This window comes from Hypomesus transpacificus, chromosome 6, assembly GCF_021917145.1.
Source record: "Hypomesus transpacificus isolate Combined female chromosome 6, fHypTra1, whole genome shotgun sequence".
Taxonomy (NCBI): domain Eukaryota; kingdom Metazoa; phylum Chordata; class Actinopteri; order Osmeriformes; family Osmeridae; genus Hypomesus; species Hypomesus transpacificus.
Window position 1 is genome coordinate 13,676,564 of NC_061065.1, and position 16,094 is coordinate 13,692,657.

The following is a 16,094-nucleotide window of genomic DNA, read 5'->3' on the forward strand; positions in this document are numbered from 1 at the left end:
TTGTCTCTGGCTCTAGCTCGCTAACAAGTCACTAGGCACCATCTTGCATCTGCCACCCAGACTACCCATTAGATTAATGGCCAGATGACCCAATCAGTCTTTTGGACAAATGTCTAAGCCAGGCTTCAGCTCTCCATGTGGCTGAAACATGCCATGACACTCAAAAGCAAGAGCAGGGGTTTTAGCATTAAGCCTGATAAACCCAGACTCCAAAAAAAGATTCTGAATTCAAAATGCTCAACGGACCCCTCAGTGCTGTGACGATTGGCCCCGTTTGTTTATTTAAAATATCATTTATGCGAGACACTTTTCCACAAGGCGCTTCTGTGCATACATTACAATACCCCCAATACTTCACGTGTTAACATTAGAAGGTGAGGTAAGCAAATCCAATCTGAAACAGGCTGGCACTGGATCCAAGGACCATGAGATCCACGACTGGCAGAACGACAGGCTACGCTAACCGGTGACCTCCCAGAGCGGCTCGCAACAACTACTCGACTTTCCCATGCAAACGTTTGCAGGAGTTGAAAGTAACCTTTGTTCCAGAAGGTACCGTCTCCTTAACCCATGACATTAAGGCTCGTTCGAGGGAAGTCAGCTGACGGTGTTGACATATTCGACTTGCCGCTTTGAACATAGGTGCCTTTGAGCTACAAGAGAGGGGGGATTTTTCACCAAATTGCATCTCACCTCTTTAAAAGATCAATGCAACATTCCAATTTCCTCAGGAACACACACTACGTTCTTTGTGCCTTCATTGACATATCATCAATAACTTTCCATACACTGTGAATTGTTGTCGTAAAATGGAGGCTCCAGGGCACAAGGTGATTTATTATTTTACAATTTGTCTGAGGGGCGGGTTACTACACATAGCGGGGCCGTAATGACGGTAGAAAAATAGGCGGAAGTGTCAAAAACGATGTGCGGAACGCTGATGCGTAATGTGTTATGTCTAAAATCTACTGCACAGGACGTGCTTTTGATCTCACGGATACAAATGCCAGAGAGCGACTAACTGGGCAGACACAAAGGAAGGTGGAGTTTGCGTTTGCGAGGCCTTAAAGAAGATTCAAAGACGTGCACAACAACAATCCCAGGGGCTGCATCCGTCGATACACACGCGCGCACGCACTTCGCCGTCGTCCTCCTTCTCTGGCATTCATCACATTCCTTCATGTGCACCCTCTTCCCCCCCCCCAGAACAGTTCCTCAGACGGGAAGGAGGAGGCCAACAGGAGCCCCGCCCAGCGGATGAGCCAAAGCAAAACAGGATACAGCTGCCGAACGATGGCGCCCGGCGTCGGCAGACCCTTTTAGGAGAAGCCCCCGTCCTCTCCCCACCGCGTCTCACGCTGGACAGCGCTAAAAAACAAATTACAGCGAGAGAGAACAGCCGTGGCCACCTTGAGGCCCCCCCCAAAGGTGGGGTGCAAGGTGAACTCAACGAAGAACCACGCTTCGAAAACTAGTCCTTGATCCCAACATTCACTCCCACAAAGCGTTTTTTTTTCTTTTTCTGGAATAACTCAAGCATTCTTTTGGTAAGACTTGGGGAATATGGCAGGACAGTTAACCCCGGTGTGCCGGGTGTGTTCACAGCAAGCCCAGGCACTTCCAGCAATGACTCAGCGAGGATGTTCGCCAAACATGTCTCGCAAGCACGCACCCACTCACACCTATCGTTGCCCATAACCCACCTGACTGTATAAGCAAAAATGGTATCCATTTACGCCCACCCACCTCCCTTACCCACACCCATCTCTCTCCACGGCGCTGCGGGGAGTTGGGGCCAGTGTTGGGAGGGTGCACTTGTACTCACTGTTGCGGGTGGTGTTGTCCCAGTCCCAGGCCTCCACGATGAGAGAGTACGCCCGCTGGAGGAAGAGAAACACAGAGAGAGAGAGTGAGTGTTTGGTCAGAAAGATTGGTCAGAGTCGGGTCAAAATGTGTCATCCGCCCGTCCTTCTTTTCATTTGACCCGTTTCAAAGTAGAGAGGGGGGATAGCAGGAATTGCGGACGACAGAACTAAAATAACTCTCTACAACTCAACTGGTAAAATAGGGTCAGGACAAGAAGAAAAGGGGAGGAGAGAGAGAAATGTATAATGATGCTGCAGTATTGATTACACTGTCCATAACAGCCTCTCGCATTGCACTCGGTTCCCTGACATCACAGAAAGCTCGGGTTGCACTATGAATGAAACCCCACGACGACAAGCTAGGTGGAGGGAAGGAGAGAGAGAACCGTAAAGGGGCACGGATGAGAGAGAGAGACCGAGAGAGAAACAGAGAGACAGACACAGGATTCTCTCTAATTATGAATGCTGAGGCAGGCTTTGATGGTCTTCCTTAATGGCCAGAGGTGTCTAGTGCGTGTGTTTGAGGGGCTGTAGGGGCTTGAAGTACAAGAGTCAGCATGTATCACACTTTGCATATCTGAGACATTTTGAGTGAGTAGATATGGTTTTACAACCGCCTTGCATGCATAAAGCAAGCCACGATTCTACACCATGCTCTGAAATTAAGTAAGTAGTATGAGTATGAAATCAAGTAAATTTGTGAAGTAGTTGAGACCATAGAAATAATTAACATTCTGCATGTGTGCACACTACACACATTAACGCAATACTAGCAGAAGGAAACATGAATAATTCATCCATACTAAAGTACTCCCTCAAGTTCTTCGCTGTGCCTCTGTGTGTATGATGTAACAAATCTCACGAGTCATGCACACATCAAGCGGAGGCTTACGACCACCCCGCCATACCATGTCATCGTAGTATCCCAGGCAAACCACCCCAGTCGGGTAATCTAGCTGGCTGGCTGCCGGGCATACTGCTAAGCAACCGGCTGACCTAAATAGCGCTTTCGACGTCACCGCTGTGTGTCCGCGTCGGTTGTTGTGGTCGGTTGTCCCCCGTTTGTGACCTCTAGCGTAGGTTTGTCATTGATACCACCTGACCGTTGGACTAGCCAATGGCCATGGTTCTGGTGTGGTTTCAGTAAGATGAGTCGAATCAAGGAGGGTTGGAGTCATCAGGGACAAGGACAGAGAAGAGGGGGGGTGGGGGGTGGGGGGGGTCGGTGATGAGTGTTGTTGATCTGGGGAACCTGCAGGCTGGCTGGGTGGCTGGCTGCTGGGTTGTGGGATTAAGGGGTTTGTGTCTGGTTGCCGAGGGGTGAGGGGAGGGGGAAGGATCTGAAGCGCTGGTGGGCTCCGACGGTGGTGGCAGTGCTGGTGTCGTGGCAGGGGGGGGGTGGGCCCTCCCCGCACGTCCCACTGCAGACGCACAACAGATGCGGTTCAACCCAAAGATGGATTATTTGACATGAACGTGGATCATCCCACGGCTTCTGACCTTTCTGCCCATCCACCCCCCCCCCCCTCCCACACACACAACGGGTGGGCCGACTGTCCCCCGTCTCAACGTGTGTGTGTATGTGTGTGTCCATGCGTAAGGGAGGCTCTCCTGTGTTGAGCGTGCGCATTGATAAGAGGTCTTGAATGCTAGGCATCTGTAGATGGGCTGTGTGCCCCCCCCCCCCCCCTTTTTATGCATGTGTTCTAGAATGCTCTACCAAGTGTGTGAGTCTCCTTAATCCCTGCGTTTTTTTCTATCAGCAACGTGTTTGACGCACATTTTGCACACAGTTGTGGTGGGATCACTGCGGGCAGGTGTGTGTGTGTGTGTGCAAACAACGGCTGTGTGCGCGCGCACGCATGAGGGGTCTCAGCCCAGTCTCGTTTCCCACACACACCCATCTCAGTGATTAGCTGGATTAAGTGACAGCTGCCCAAATGGTTAGAGATGGATGGATAGGAGGATAAAAGGCGGTGGGGGATGGAAGAGGAGGCCACTGAACAAAGACCGTAGTCCCCTACTATGTATCCCCCCCCCCCCACCACCACCACCACCACCCCCCCCCCCCCCCCCCCCCCCCCCCCCCCCCCCCCCCCCACCCCAGTCCCCAAAGAGACGCCGGCATACTGCATTCCAGACACACAGGGTCTAGGTGAGATCAACATTGATTGAAGGCATTGTGTGTGTTTGGGACCCCAGTGGAACCACAAGCAATTGTGTCCACACGGTGCCCATATATCTACATCAAGAGAATAAGGACGTACACAACAAACGCATGAAACCAATGAGTGTGCCCTCAAAGTTTTCATGACACATATTTTGGTTTGTTTTCGCTTTCAAAAGAAAAAGATTCCACGGTCGTCTGGATTTCCCCCCGACCGTCACAGACAAAACCCCAGCCTTCCCCGACAGGATTAGAGGGTTTACACCGGGCCATCCTTGGAAATCCCAGGGGACATGGAGAATAAGGAGTGTGGATATTTGGAGCGCATGGTGGTTGATCACATCAAACATGGTGCGTGCTCACACGGACAGGAGGTTGGGCAACAGAAATTTACCCAAACGACCCGGGGTTACTCCTACTGGGAACTCTGGAGGTGGCCTTGGATAATGAGCGGTGATTGGTCTAAGACCCTGTCGCTCTGGGGGGGGGGAAGGAGGGGGTCAGACTAAAAGCAGACATGGAGGGTATTGGAGGAGGAGCCCAGAGGGGGGGAGGGGAAGGGTCTGGGAGAGCCACAGGTGCAGGTTCCCACGCCAGGGGGGAGTGGGGTGAGGGGGTGGAGTGGGGGGGTCAGAAAAGGATTGAAGGGTAGTTTCTAAATTAAAGGGCTGTGTGTTGAGAAGGTTTTTAGGGGCGTGGGGGTTAGTTGTTGCTCAAAGTCAGATGAGGGATCGGAAAACGGAGGGTCCTAAAACAGAACGTGGAATTGCCTACCTGACACAAAGATCAACCAGGCGAACACAGACCCCGTTTTTTTTGGTGGACAGTTAGTTCTCTACGCCCTTCAGTTGCAACTTTCATCCTACTAATTCAATTCAGCACAGTCCGTTTTCCTCTCCTCTGCCCAAAACTGCCCAAAAAGAGAAAAAGATAAGGGTAAAATTGTTCAAAGCAAGCAAGAAAAACATGCGGTCCGTCTTTCTTAGGTCTTAAATTGGACTGAAAGGGGAGAGTGGGAGGGTGCTGCTGGGTCTTTGGAAGAGCAAGCTGAGCTCGGGCTGGGAACTGAGAGGGGATGAGGTTCCTTCTCCTTCCTGCTGTGAACCACTGTCAACTTGAGTGACCCACAAATCCTTGCCATGGTGACCCATAAAGAGGGTTCCAGTGACCGTGTCAGTGCAAAGCACGCTACAAGAGGCCTCTCATACGCCTCCCCTGCTGTAAGAAGGCAGACTGTGTGTGTGTGTGTGAGAGAAAGGTTTTGAGAAAGTTTCCCTGAAACGGCCTTTCCACAAGAAGCAGCTACTCAGGAAGTGAGACAGACTTCCTCTGCGTTAGCAGACAATCTGCGGCAGCAGAATCTCCCTCCCTCCCCGCTCACACCGCCTCCGTTGCTAACCCCAACCACCAGCAGCCACTCACAAACCCCAGAGAACACTTCGAGAAGACGAGCCGCCCCCCCAGACGCTGCCGACACATCACTTTCTACCTCCTCTTCCCTTGTTCAATTTGGACAGAAAACAATTCAGCTGCTGCCACCCACCATCCCTAATGTGACCTCCCACCGTTCCCCTTCCCCTCCGCCGCCACCACCCCCTACACCACTACCCTGCCTTCAACCACATGGGGAATACCAATGACGGGACCTGATTTATTACCCTCCAAGGAAGACAAGGTCGTCGATTCATCCCGTGGCCCGTAATCGCCACATGTAATCTTCATTAATCTGGGATGTCAATCCCGGCTTTTGGTTTTACCAGAGTCTGTGGGACTCATGGAGCGAAGCCACCCATGTCGTCTCGTATGGTAGAAGGGTGAACACCAGTTTATGCTACCGCCAGCCAGGGCACGGCTAATGCTGGAGAGACATTTTTTCTGAGATCCAAGACTGGCAACACCCAGCCGATCACCAGGACTGTGAACCAGTTTGGCATGAAGGTAGAGAGAGGAATGCGTCTCCCAGTCCAACTGAAAGGCCATGTGACACAGCCAAACTACATGAAAAGAAAACAATTCTCGGCATTGGTTCCCCATTGAGTCCTCCTATAACTTCACTGATATACTAAATAGGTTAGAAAAACTAGACAGTGCTAGCAGCTGCCTATTGTTGAGATCAAAGAAGGTCATAGTAATTAGGGGTGTAACAATCCCATCGATCCGTCTCGATTCATTGATCAAAATTCATTGATGCAAGCATGTTTATTTTCACACAACGTTATCCGCAGGATTCTTCTCAGTGCACACCTACTACGCTGTATGTGGCGGTGTCAGCTGTTAGCCTGTTGCATTCCGCCTTGCGTGGCATGCCAGGGTTCACATGAAAGCACCTAACAATGCAGCAGCAATCTACCAGCCTCGCGATCAGGAGCTGCCAAGAACACAACGTTTGACACTCTCCCGTTGCAACGCATGCATCGCAACACATTCAGAGCTATCGGAAATCATCGGAGCGTTGTCTACAACGATCGACGTGGGATCGCACTGTAATGCTATGTGATTTACACCCTTTTATGCTCATTTGCACTCATTGGTCCTTAGGTGAACACAGTGGATTTGGTTAACTTAACCCTTTCAAAACCAGAGCGTCCTCCCTCTCTGTTCAGGGGGCACAGAGGGTAATCCCTCAGGGCTTATTCATGAGCTTCTGATTAGCCTTGATAGCCAGCCTCCGTGGCCTCCAAAAAGGGGGGGACGTAGCCTCTGCATCCTGTGTCGATGAGCGCCGTTCCTCCCGAAATGGGCTCCCTTGCGCAATCCCAGCCTCCGCGTCAAGGCAGAACGGGAAACGGGAGGCGTGTCGTGAGCGTCTAGACTGCGTCTCACAGTGTCCGCCAAAAGACGGTTGAAGAAAGAGAAGGTGGGGTGGGCGCGCATTGTCTAAACTCACGTGGTTGAAAAAGGGGGAAAAAATACTCGATCCCTCGATCCATCAAGCCCCCGCCCCCAACCTTCACCCTAACCTCTCCCCCCCAGGGGTGCACAAAGGTCCCTGCTGTGGACTCTGCCAGGGGGGCGGACATTTACACCCGTATCCATCATCAGCGCAGCAGAGAAGTGACCAGGAGAAATCGGGTCTGAAAGGCGCAACGCAACACTCGCGTCTGCTGCCCCGACAGGAGTCACAAAGATTCCCCAATCGAGTTACAACTGGGACCTTGAAACCCAGCGGCTACCGTTTGGACAAAAGAAACAGAGGAGGTAGTGGGTGGCGGTGGCAGGGACGGCTTGCTGACAATGTACGTCCGAAATTGCACTGGCCTGTTCCTGGAGCTTAGAAGACGACTGTGACATTTGCAGCCCAGGGTCCGCCCACCCTTCCTGCCAACACTGCATTTTCATTTGTCTATAGGCCGACCTTAGAGGCAACAAGATCTTTTGTACCCTTGGGTCTTCCCATGAACTACGCCACCACCACCATCCCCCCTTTAAGAGAGATCCGACATCCCTGCCGATCCCCTTACTGGGTAACCCCCACACACTCTGGTGCAGAACCTGCGTGGCCCTGTGTCAGACGCTGACATGAGTTTGCTTGTTATCGGACACCCCTTTCGAGAAACCGTCCCACCCTTCGCACAATACCCATGACCCTTCTGTTAACAAGTCGCCTTTAAAACGTCTCGCATTTCTACAGCCACTATTGCCAGTTTCCCCTAAGCTTGAACAGGACAAAAACATATGAGACAATGGCTTTCTGCAGGGTATTGTGGAGCCTCAGAGCCAACGAGGTATTGTGGTCCCTAGCCACAGATGCTCCCTCTACCCCCCAGGGCTGGGAAGCAACACTTAAGGGGATGAATTGCCCAAACCTCCCCAAGTCAGATGCTTTACTGTCCCTCCTCCTCGTCAGGTCATACCTCTGGAATGGGAATCAGTCGTGGCTAAGGCTGTTTACCATCAGCGTGTGCCAAGAGATGTGGCGCTGAACGCAGAGCACTTGGCCGGCACGCACAATCTGCTGTGTGTGTGTGTGTGTACATGCACGGCCCATTGAGCATACCGCTACTATGCCAACAAGGTCATTAGCCATGCACTAACAATACAACAAACCCCACCCCTCGGTGTGCCAATTTACGAGAGTACACACGGAGAAAAAAGAAATGTACGCAACTGCAAAGCCACACTGTTCCATTAGTCCTTTAAATTTCAGTTATTTTATTGCCTCAGGAGATAACACAACCAATCGTAAACCAACCATCGTAAACCAACACATCTGTCTATTTGAGAGAAGGAGTAACGGAAGGAGCACCACACCATGGCTCCATCTTTCTCAGTCTAGAGCTGGGCTAGCTTCCTCATCAGGGACACAAGTCTATATCCGATCATCAGCTGTTCCTTTTCCTATCGGCTACAAGCCATGCTCAGTTGATCTTAAAACATCCACATCAAATAACAATGACACAAACCAACTACTTCGAAACAGGGTTATCCTTACAATGGCTGCAAGAACACTAAAAAGGGAGTTATACACCTGAACACAACTGGTCAATAGGCTGCAAGGAGAACTCATACCACAGCAAGAGGCAAAAGTTGAACAGGGTTCGACATGTGGTGGAAGGTAGCTCTCGGTGTACATTGAAAATGACAGTCAGGAGCCTACAGTAATTCATGTTGTGTTGGTAGGGCCTATGAGATTGTAACTTGTTTGTACTCACATTCTCAATAAAGCTATGCTAGGGAAAACATGATAGTTAGATGGTCATTAGCATCAACAAAACCCAGTTAAATTGTAATTTGTGAAATGCTATATGAATCATCTAGTCTGCATCAGCCCGTTTTAAATTCAGGTAAGATACAAGCGACTGCCACTGAATGAAAACCAAACATTAGCTTGATCATATTAGCCTTCTGTTAGCGACTGATCTAGATCAACAGGCAGCCTGTGTAGCAGACACTTTGCGCTGCGTCTCCAGCTGAGCCCTATTATCATTTCAAACAGGTTCAAGAGTCGAGTCGAGTGAGAATTCAACTGCCCGTGTAATGACGTTCTTTAATTACCACGCTAGCTTCCAGCACCTGCAGACAATTCATTTAACATCGGAAAGGGGAGGAGAGTCCATGCAAGCGTGTGTGTGTGTGTGTGTGTATGTGTTTGGACGTTACAACACCAGCATCGGCCGCATGCACACACGCTGAAAACATGCACACCGTCAAATCAGCTGGGACTGGAAATAACAGGGGACGGGAGCAAGACTCCCAGAATGCTGCGTCACAGACAAACAGGCGGAGGAAAAACACTGCAGAATGTGAGGGGAGGCACAGACTGGGATGGAGGGGGCAGAGCAAGGAGGCTTGGAGAGTAGCATGTCTCGCTGCGTGCACTTTTTCCGTCCTCGTCGAGAGTGGGATCAGAGGACGGTGGCGCGCTGGTGCAGGCGTGAGAACGAGGACAGCTTTGATACATGTTAGGATAACACGGTGTAGCCGGGGCCTGTGTGCCCCATCTGCCCCATCAGTATGGAGTCTGACACGGACACAGACACACAGACAGTCTCTGCTCCCCTCTCCAGGGACTCACCCAGACTGTCACATACAACCAGCCAGCATTTAACCTAACGAGGCCATTGACTCATTGCCATGCATGCCTGAGGCTTAGCATACAATCAGCACTCAATTAGCCTATCCCCTGCCCTGTTTCACCATTTTCGCCCAGTCAACAAGTATAGGAGCTAGCTGTTCAGTTGTCTTCAGAAAGTAAACATCTAACCTGTAGTTGTGAAGGGCAAACACAAGGAAGGCGTGGGATTTGGAACAGAATTTAGATAGTGTTCAGCCGGCATGGACACTGTTTGTATTTAGGGTTTGGGCTGCTTGAGGGTTAATCCAGGAAATACAAACAAATTCCCAAATTATGCCTCAAAGTAAAATGGTCGAGCTAGCCTAAAGTTAAGGTGTTCCCAGAGTTAGAAGTAGCAGTTTCCCTAAATAGGTAGTGGAAGGAGCTCCTTACGAGTGCTTTTGACACTTTAGAGTGAATCCTACAGATTGTTAAAGACGTGCTTTAACTGGCGTAGACAGGTTTACATCGGTTTGATATGTTAACAGCGCAGTGTCATGTTGGTATACTGGCATACCAATCTTGGACTTACAATATGAGATGGTCATTTGAGACAGTATGATTCTATACATTGCTTTAAACCCCAAAACTGTGTGCCTAATGATACTTCTAATCCAATCAATAGTCACCTGCTCTCTGGAAATGACCAATTATGACTTGCCTGGGAGCCCCTGTAGCCATTTAGCTGCAATTGGCTGCTCACACAATCAATAGAGTAATAAGGGAGGCCCAGTTGAGCCTTCCAGGAGTGGCTCTCTATAAAAAGCCCCACGACCAAGAAAGGCAGGGGGGCCACGACAACGGAAGGGGGAAGGGAGCCACGACAACGGTAGATAATTGTTTACTAAAGGCCTATCCAACCGGTCTCCTAGCAACAACCCTAGCAAGCTCCCAATCAGGTGTGGCTAACCTTGGCTGCAACAACTGGCCTTGGGTTGTGTGAGTGTCGCTCTGACGGTTCTCCTGCACTCTACCAGTGCAAAGGAAGGGTCTCACCGTCTTCCCTGTTCAATCAGCTACAAAGTAGTGAACATGTACTAGAGAGAAAGCATATGTGCTTACATGTGGATTTTTCCTCGGACAGAGGGAAAGGAAGAGATAGAACATAAGATAATCAATCAGAGGAGGAGCTGTTCCCTGGCCGAAAAAGAGATTGAACAAATCAATCGATAGCATGTTGACTTGTCACAGAGGAGCATGTATTTGACTCGACACTAACACGCCACACTCTACCAGAGAACGACACCTCTGAACTCTTCAGAGTGTCACTTCATTGTGTCAGTTCAGGGGCCTGTGCCATGTGCTCTCGAGCAGACAGCATTCAAATACTTTGAGTGTTCCAGAAATGCTACTGGCGGAAGAACATCGTTCCTTCCCAGATCAATTGGTGATACAGTGCCAAAACCTGCACCGCGACATGATTTGATGACTTTTGACTATTCTAACCACTGGTTTTTAGCACTGCTCGTTCTATACCGTGCTCACAGGAAGGAAAAAACATACCTGAAAACAATTGCAGGCCTAATTGATCAACTGCAGCTTGTGGTCTTACTGGAGGAGGCAAAGAAACTTAAGTAAATGTCTCGTGCGGCATCTGCCTATCCATCTCTCTAGAACTGTGTTTGAACCTGCAAATATACAAACAAAAGCACACACACACACACGCAGACACACAAAACGATCTAGGGAAGAAGGTGCTAGATATCCATTTCAAATACATTACAGATGCGGTTACAACCAGGGCTCACTTCCAACTGATGTCCGGAAGAAGCAGCCCGGGGGGGTGAAGAAAGGCAGAGAGAGACACTCTTGCAATTTCATTAGTGTCCTGAGGAAGGAGAGACTCCTCTCTTCCGGAACTGTAGCAGGGGCCAGAGAGCAAGTGAACCAGGGAGCCTTTCGTAGGATAGAGTGATGTGTGTGGGTGTAGGAGTTGAAGTGAATATCTGGGGGGGTTCCTTTAACAACATAGCATGGTCTCCCCTTCCCTCTGTTTGCAACTCATTGGTCCTGGTGTTGTTTTGAATGTGTTTTTAAAATGTAAAGAAAAAGGGTTTCAGTTAGCCAGGACACGTCTGTCAGAGCACTTCGGCAGATTAAAAACAAACAAGGTTGAATTTGTTATCTTGCTTGTATGTGTACGTATATATATATATATATATATATATATATATATATATATATATTAAGACCGACCTGGCTGTGTAACTGAAAGAGGAGCAGGGTTTGGGTGATATGAACCAGCTGAAGTCTGACAAGAAACGACAGACAAGTGGAATTCAGCCCTCGCCAGCCTAGAAGGGATTGGATTAGGAAGCTGGCCAGAGCTGACAGTCAATACTACACTGAATCATTGTTGCTAGCAGGCAACCTACAACACCAGTTAGCTTGCCATGCCATCTGGCACTGGTGCAGCACAGTGCTATCAGCTAAGGCACTTAGAAGAAAGACAGCGTGCATGGCCACAAAGACGAGGTTGGCTCACCTCTGTCGCGAGGTGCGAAAGACCATACATGTTGAATAAGGAACTGGTAACATATCAGTTTCCGTTCCCTATGGGCTTGGTGTAGCACAACACAGAATATGCTGGAGTTAATGAGCACACTTGAGCTTTTGAGACAGGTTGCCTTTGATGACATGGTCTCCCGCAACATAGTCAAAAAAAGGACATCACAATATCTTAAAGGGCTTAAGGGGACTAGATTTCCAGAAAGCTCTGCACTCAAGTAACTATTCTGTGCCATATCAAGTCAGAACTTTGGCCTGCTCACTCAATTTAAAATGTGATTTTAATAGAAGATCATGCATTGTTTGAACATCTCACAGCATATTGTCTGTAGCTCATGCTTCATCGAATATTCCAATGTTAAATTGAGCAACCCTTGAATAAAAACGTAATGTGTCCCTGCAATGAAAGATGTGCTGATAGTTCTCACTTGACTTGACTTACACACCCCACGCTAGCGGCAATGCACGCGCAATAGCGCTGGAGGGCCACCTGGCACCCACGCAGCAGGGGAAGTTGTTCGAGCGCTGCGCAGGGAGGGGGGGGGGGGGTGTAGTCACCTAATATGCACTATCTTACTAGCCCAAAGGCAGCAATTATTTATCATCACTTGAAGATAAGCTTACCGACTGCTTTAAAGCTCCCAAATAACACAATACAGTGAGCAATAAATCGATAAACATTAAAGAAATATAATTAGCAATCTTCGAAAGACTCAATTCGAGTAGACATTGTAAGGTCTCTTCAGTATCATATAGAACTACACACAAATATCTACCTGTGGCGCACGTGCAATTTGTCGTTTGAGGGGAATATAACTTATTTCAATTGCAACTACAGATATACTTACTTACTGATGGCACCCGAATCACTATCCCACTATCACATACCTGCCAGGGTTAAACACTGATAAACATGACATTAATTCATGGTTATGGGAAGTAAGACACTCACCGGCCAAGCGAACTGGAAAGGGATAAGAATCTTGCCAGCATCGTTGATTTTGTTCTTATTTTTGGTATTCTTAAAAGAAAATATATTTCCACCAAGAACGCCAGTGGACCGATCTCCGTAGATGCATGGGCCAGAAGTGGTAACCTCGGTTTGGTATTCCTTCAGGCAGATTTTAAAATAAGTGTCGCACTCGTCCCGATTACAGCGCAGATCCTGCGAGTTCCTTGTGCCATCACAGCATTCCCCGTCCGATAACTCACCGTTCACATTCTGAACGGTTATCAACTGCAGCTCGAAATAGCCAGTGGACTGGGCCACCTAAAAATAACATTAAAATGCAAAGACATATTTCACAAAACAAAACAATTGTTTGGACAACATACATGCCTAAACCGAAGGTGTGGTGCTATGATGGGGAATTATTTATAAGAAATTGAATAGGTGTGGCAAATTTACCCCAAATAGCCACCCCATTGGCATGCTTTTGTTTCATCGTGTATAGCCTACATTTGGCATAGCCATGTCTCATATCGGTAAGTGGATTTATCTTAACCAGGCATTTCCTACTGTGTACCCAGTATGTGTAAGCTCAAGACCACATAGGCTAAATGAAGACAATGAAACTTAAGTTATATATATCGCAAAATGTGTCGCATTGGACAGCAAAATGGTGTAAAAATGTAGCACTCTTCACTCTTGTCATGGTAAAATTGAATGGTCACATGCTTCAACTGACGGCTGCGTAATTTAATAATCGATTAATATGATCTGAATACGCAATATCGAAGGGCAAATTAATCAGCCCACGCCCACCAACTTTTGAAAATGATTTGTCGACATTCAATCAATTCATTTGGCAAAATATTGGAAAACCAGAGCCCTCTTACCTCCGACCATACCGTCAACAGCAGGCACACTATTGAGAGGCAATTCGTAATCCTAGTACAATTCCACATGCCTCCGATTAATTAAAATGTCATCAGAAAAAAGCGATGAAAAACGGAAAACAGCCGTTGACCGGCGACTCGATCTTCCGCTCCTGACATGCAAAATTCACTTGCGTCTTTTTTTCCCCTCCGTATATTTCCAAAATTCACCGAAACATCACATGCGTGTAGCAGGCAGCCTAAACAGCGCGATGATGGTCCATCCACAAGAGTCTCCCTTCGTCAAATCACTCTACAGCAACTGATTTCCAGCTACAGCACGCCTGAGGATGTCTGTTTGATTGGCAGTTCTACAAACCACTCACAAATCCGGGCACTTGCGTTTAGCAAGAGCTGTCTCTGAGCCAACCGAAAGGGTCCGGGGCGGAGTATTTCCCCCCAAAACTTACAGTGCATGGAACAGAGTTCTCGTCGCATAGAACGATGCATGTATTAATATTATTTTAGTCGTCGTATCTATTTGGCAGTGTTATCCCTTTAAATTATTTGAATGCCGAACCCTTAGACAGAAAAAGGACATTCGTTATTACAACCGATTGTATTAGGTATCCTATGCTACCTAATTCATCAGAACAAAAATCATATAGCCTAAGCATAGGCTTACATATAAAGCAATCACAAAATGTTTGATACCACAAACGTTTGAAATGCGTCTGCATTTTTAAACGTGTTGAAATGCCAAGGTGGTCATTCACAAGGTTTTAATCCTATTAAGGGAACATCCATAATATATATACACATATATATCAAAATTAATGGCACACTTTAGCATATGTTATCGAGAATCAGAGGAAAGCGAAAGCCTGTCGAAATATTTCCACGTATTACATTCAGCTTGTGTAACTGGAAGGAAAATGTGGCAAATACTATGTTGAAAGAATCAAATAAAAAAGTTTTCCTTAATGCGCTGTTAGTACAACCATATCTATCAATGCTGCAAGCATGCTCCAAATTAGTATGGTCGAGCGCCCTCTTCCGTGTAAACGCGCACTAGGGCGAAGGATAAATATGTCGGCCCACCATGTCTGCCGGTTTCATGGTGAAAACAAGTTTTGCTTAGGTAAATATGATTGTTCTTGTAGCACCTCACAGCTTATACAAGTCTGACCTGCTTTTGTGTTCAGTTTGCAAGCACTGCACATATTTAACCACTAAGTCTTTGTTCGCCTTCCGTATGTCTCAACACACACATACACAGGCAGGCACGCGCACGCACGCACGCACGCAAACACACGCACCTGTAAAAAAAAATGAAAGTCAAGCATACAGACACTTTCTCTGTTCTCTCTTATCAGTCAACTGCCATGTCATCAGATTGCAGATTGCCCGAGCCTCGTGTGTTTTAAGTTGGGTTGCATCAACCAAAGAGCCGGGCCTGGTGAAGGCGTTTCTCTCCCTCTCTCTGTGTCTGTGTGTGTGTGTGCGTGTGTGTGTGTGTGTGTGGTTAGAAAGGGGGGATTACGTGGGGGGAGGAGTGTTGGGCACTGTGGGGGGTTGCAAGGCCCCAGGGGAGGAAGGTGAAGTAGATTTCTCTCCTCATCCATTTTTCATGGGGTTTCTCCTTTGAGAGCTCCTGCCTCCTGTGTCAAATCCCTTTTATCTTGAAGCATCACTGGGGGTCTGCAAAATGTTGGTGGGGTTGTATCTCCAGAACATGGCGGCCATCGCACACAACCTGTCCCTTAAGTGAACGTAAGCCTAATAAAACACATGACACTCGGGATATTGAATTCTACATCTAGAAGAATATCAAAAGCATATTTTGACAAATCACAGCCAAAAAGGCCAGAGAGATCTCTAAAACACATAAAAATGAAGGTGACCTGCAAAGAGTTCCAGCACATTAAGTATAGTTGTCTGCCATTAGACGGACACACAACGCACTAGAGCATTTAATACCGGGTTGATGGTATTTGAAAAGTAGCAAGCTTGAATCATTTAAAATTTGTATAAAAACGATAAAAAGTTAGAATGTATCTTAATACTTTAGGTCTTTTAAAATTTCAAGTGAGGTGAGACTTTGAAATCATCATTATATCAGTGTTTCAGCTTGTCTACACTCTCCAGGCCTTGGTGAATGGACTCGTCGTGGTTGATAATG

At 47.9% G+C, this 16,094-nt stretch overlaps 1 protein-coding gene across 2 annotated transcripts in view; it reads right to left on the reverse strand.

The window, feature by feature from the left end:
• The window catches only part of jag2b (jagged canonical Notch ligand 2b), a 36,203-nt gene extending 21,952 nt beyond the window's left edge, over nt 1–14,251 (reverse strand). For both annotated transcript variants that reach the window (XM_047021467.1, XM_047021466.1), the window contains exons 1-3: nt 13,934–14,251; nt 13,047–13,364; nt 1,826–1,880 (exon numbers count right to left, since the gene is read on the reverse strand). In XM_047021467.1, coding sequence (XP_046877423.1) covers nt 1,826–1,880; nt 13,047–13,364; nt 13,934–14,002 — 442 coding nt within the window. In that variant the 5' untranslated portion in view covers nt 14,003–14,251. The remainder of the gene's footprint in view (nt 1–1,825; nt 1,881–13,046; nt 13,365–13,933) is intronic.
• Between the last annotated feature and the right edge of the window lie 1,843 nt (nt 14,252–16,094).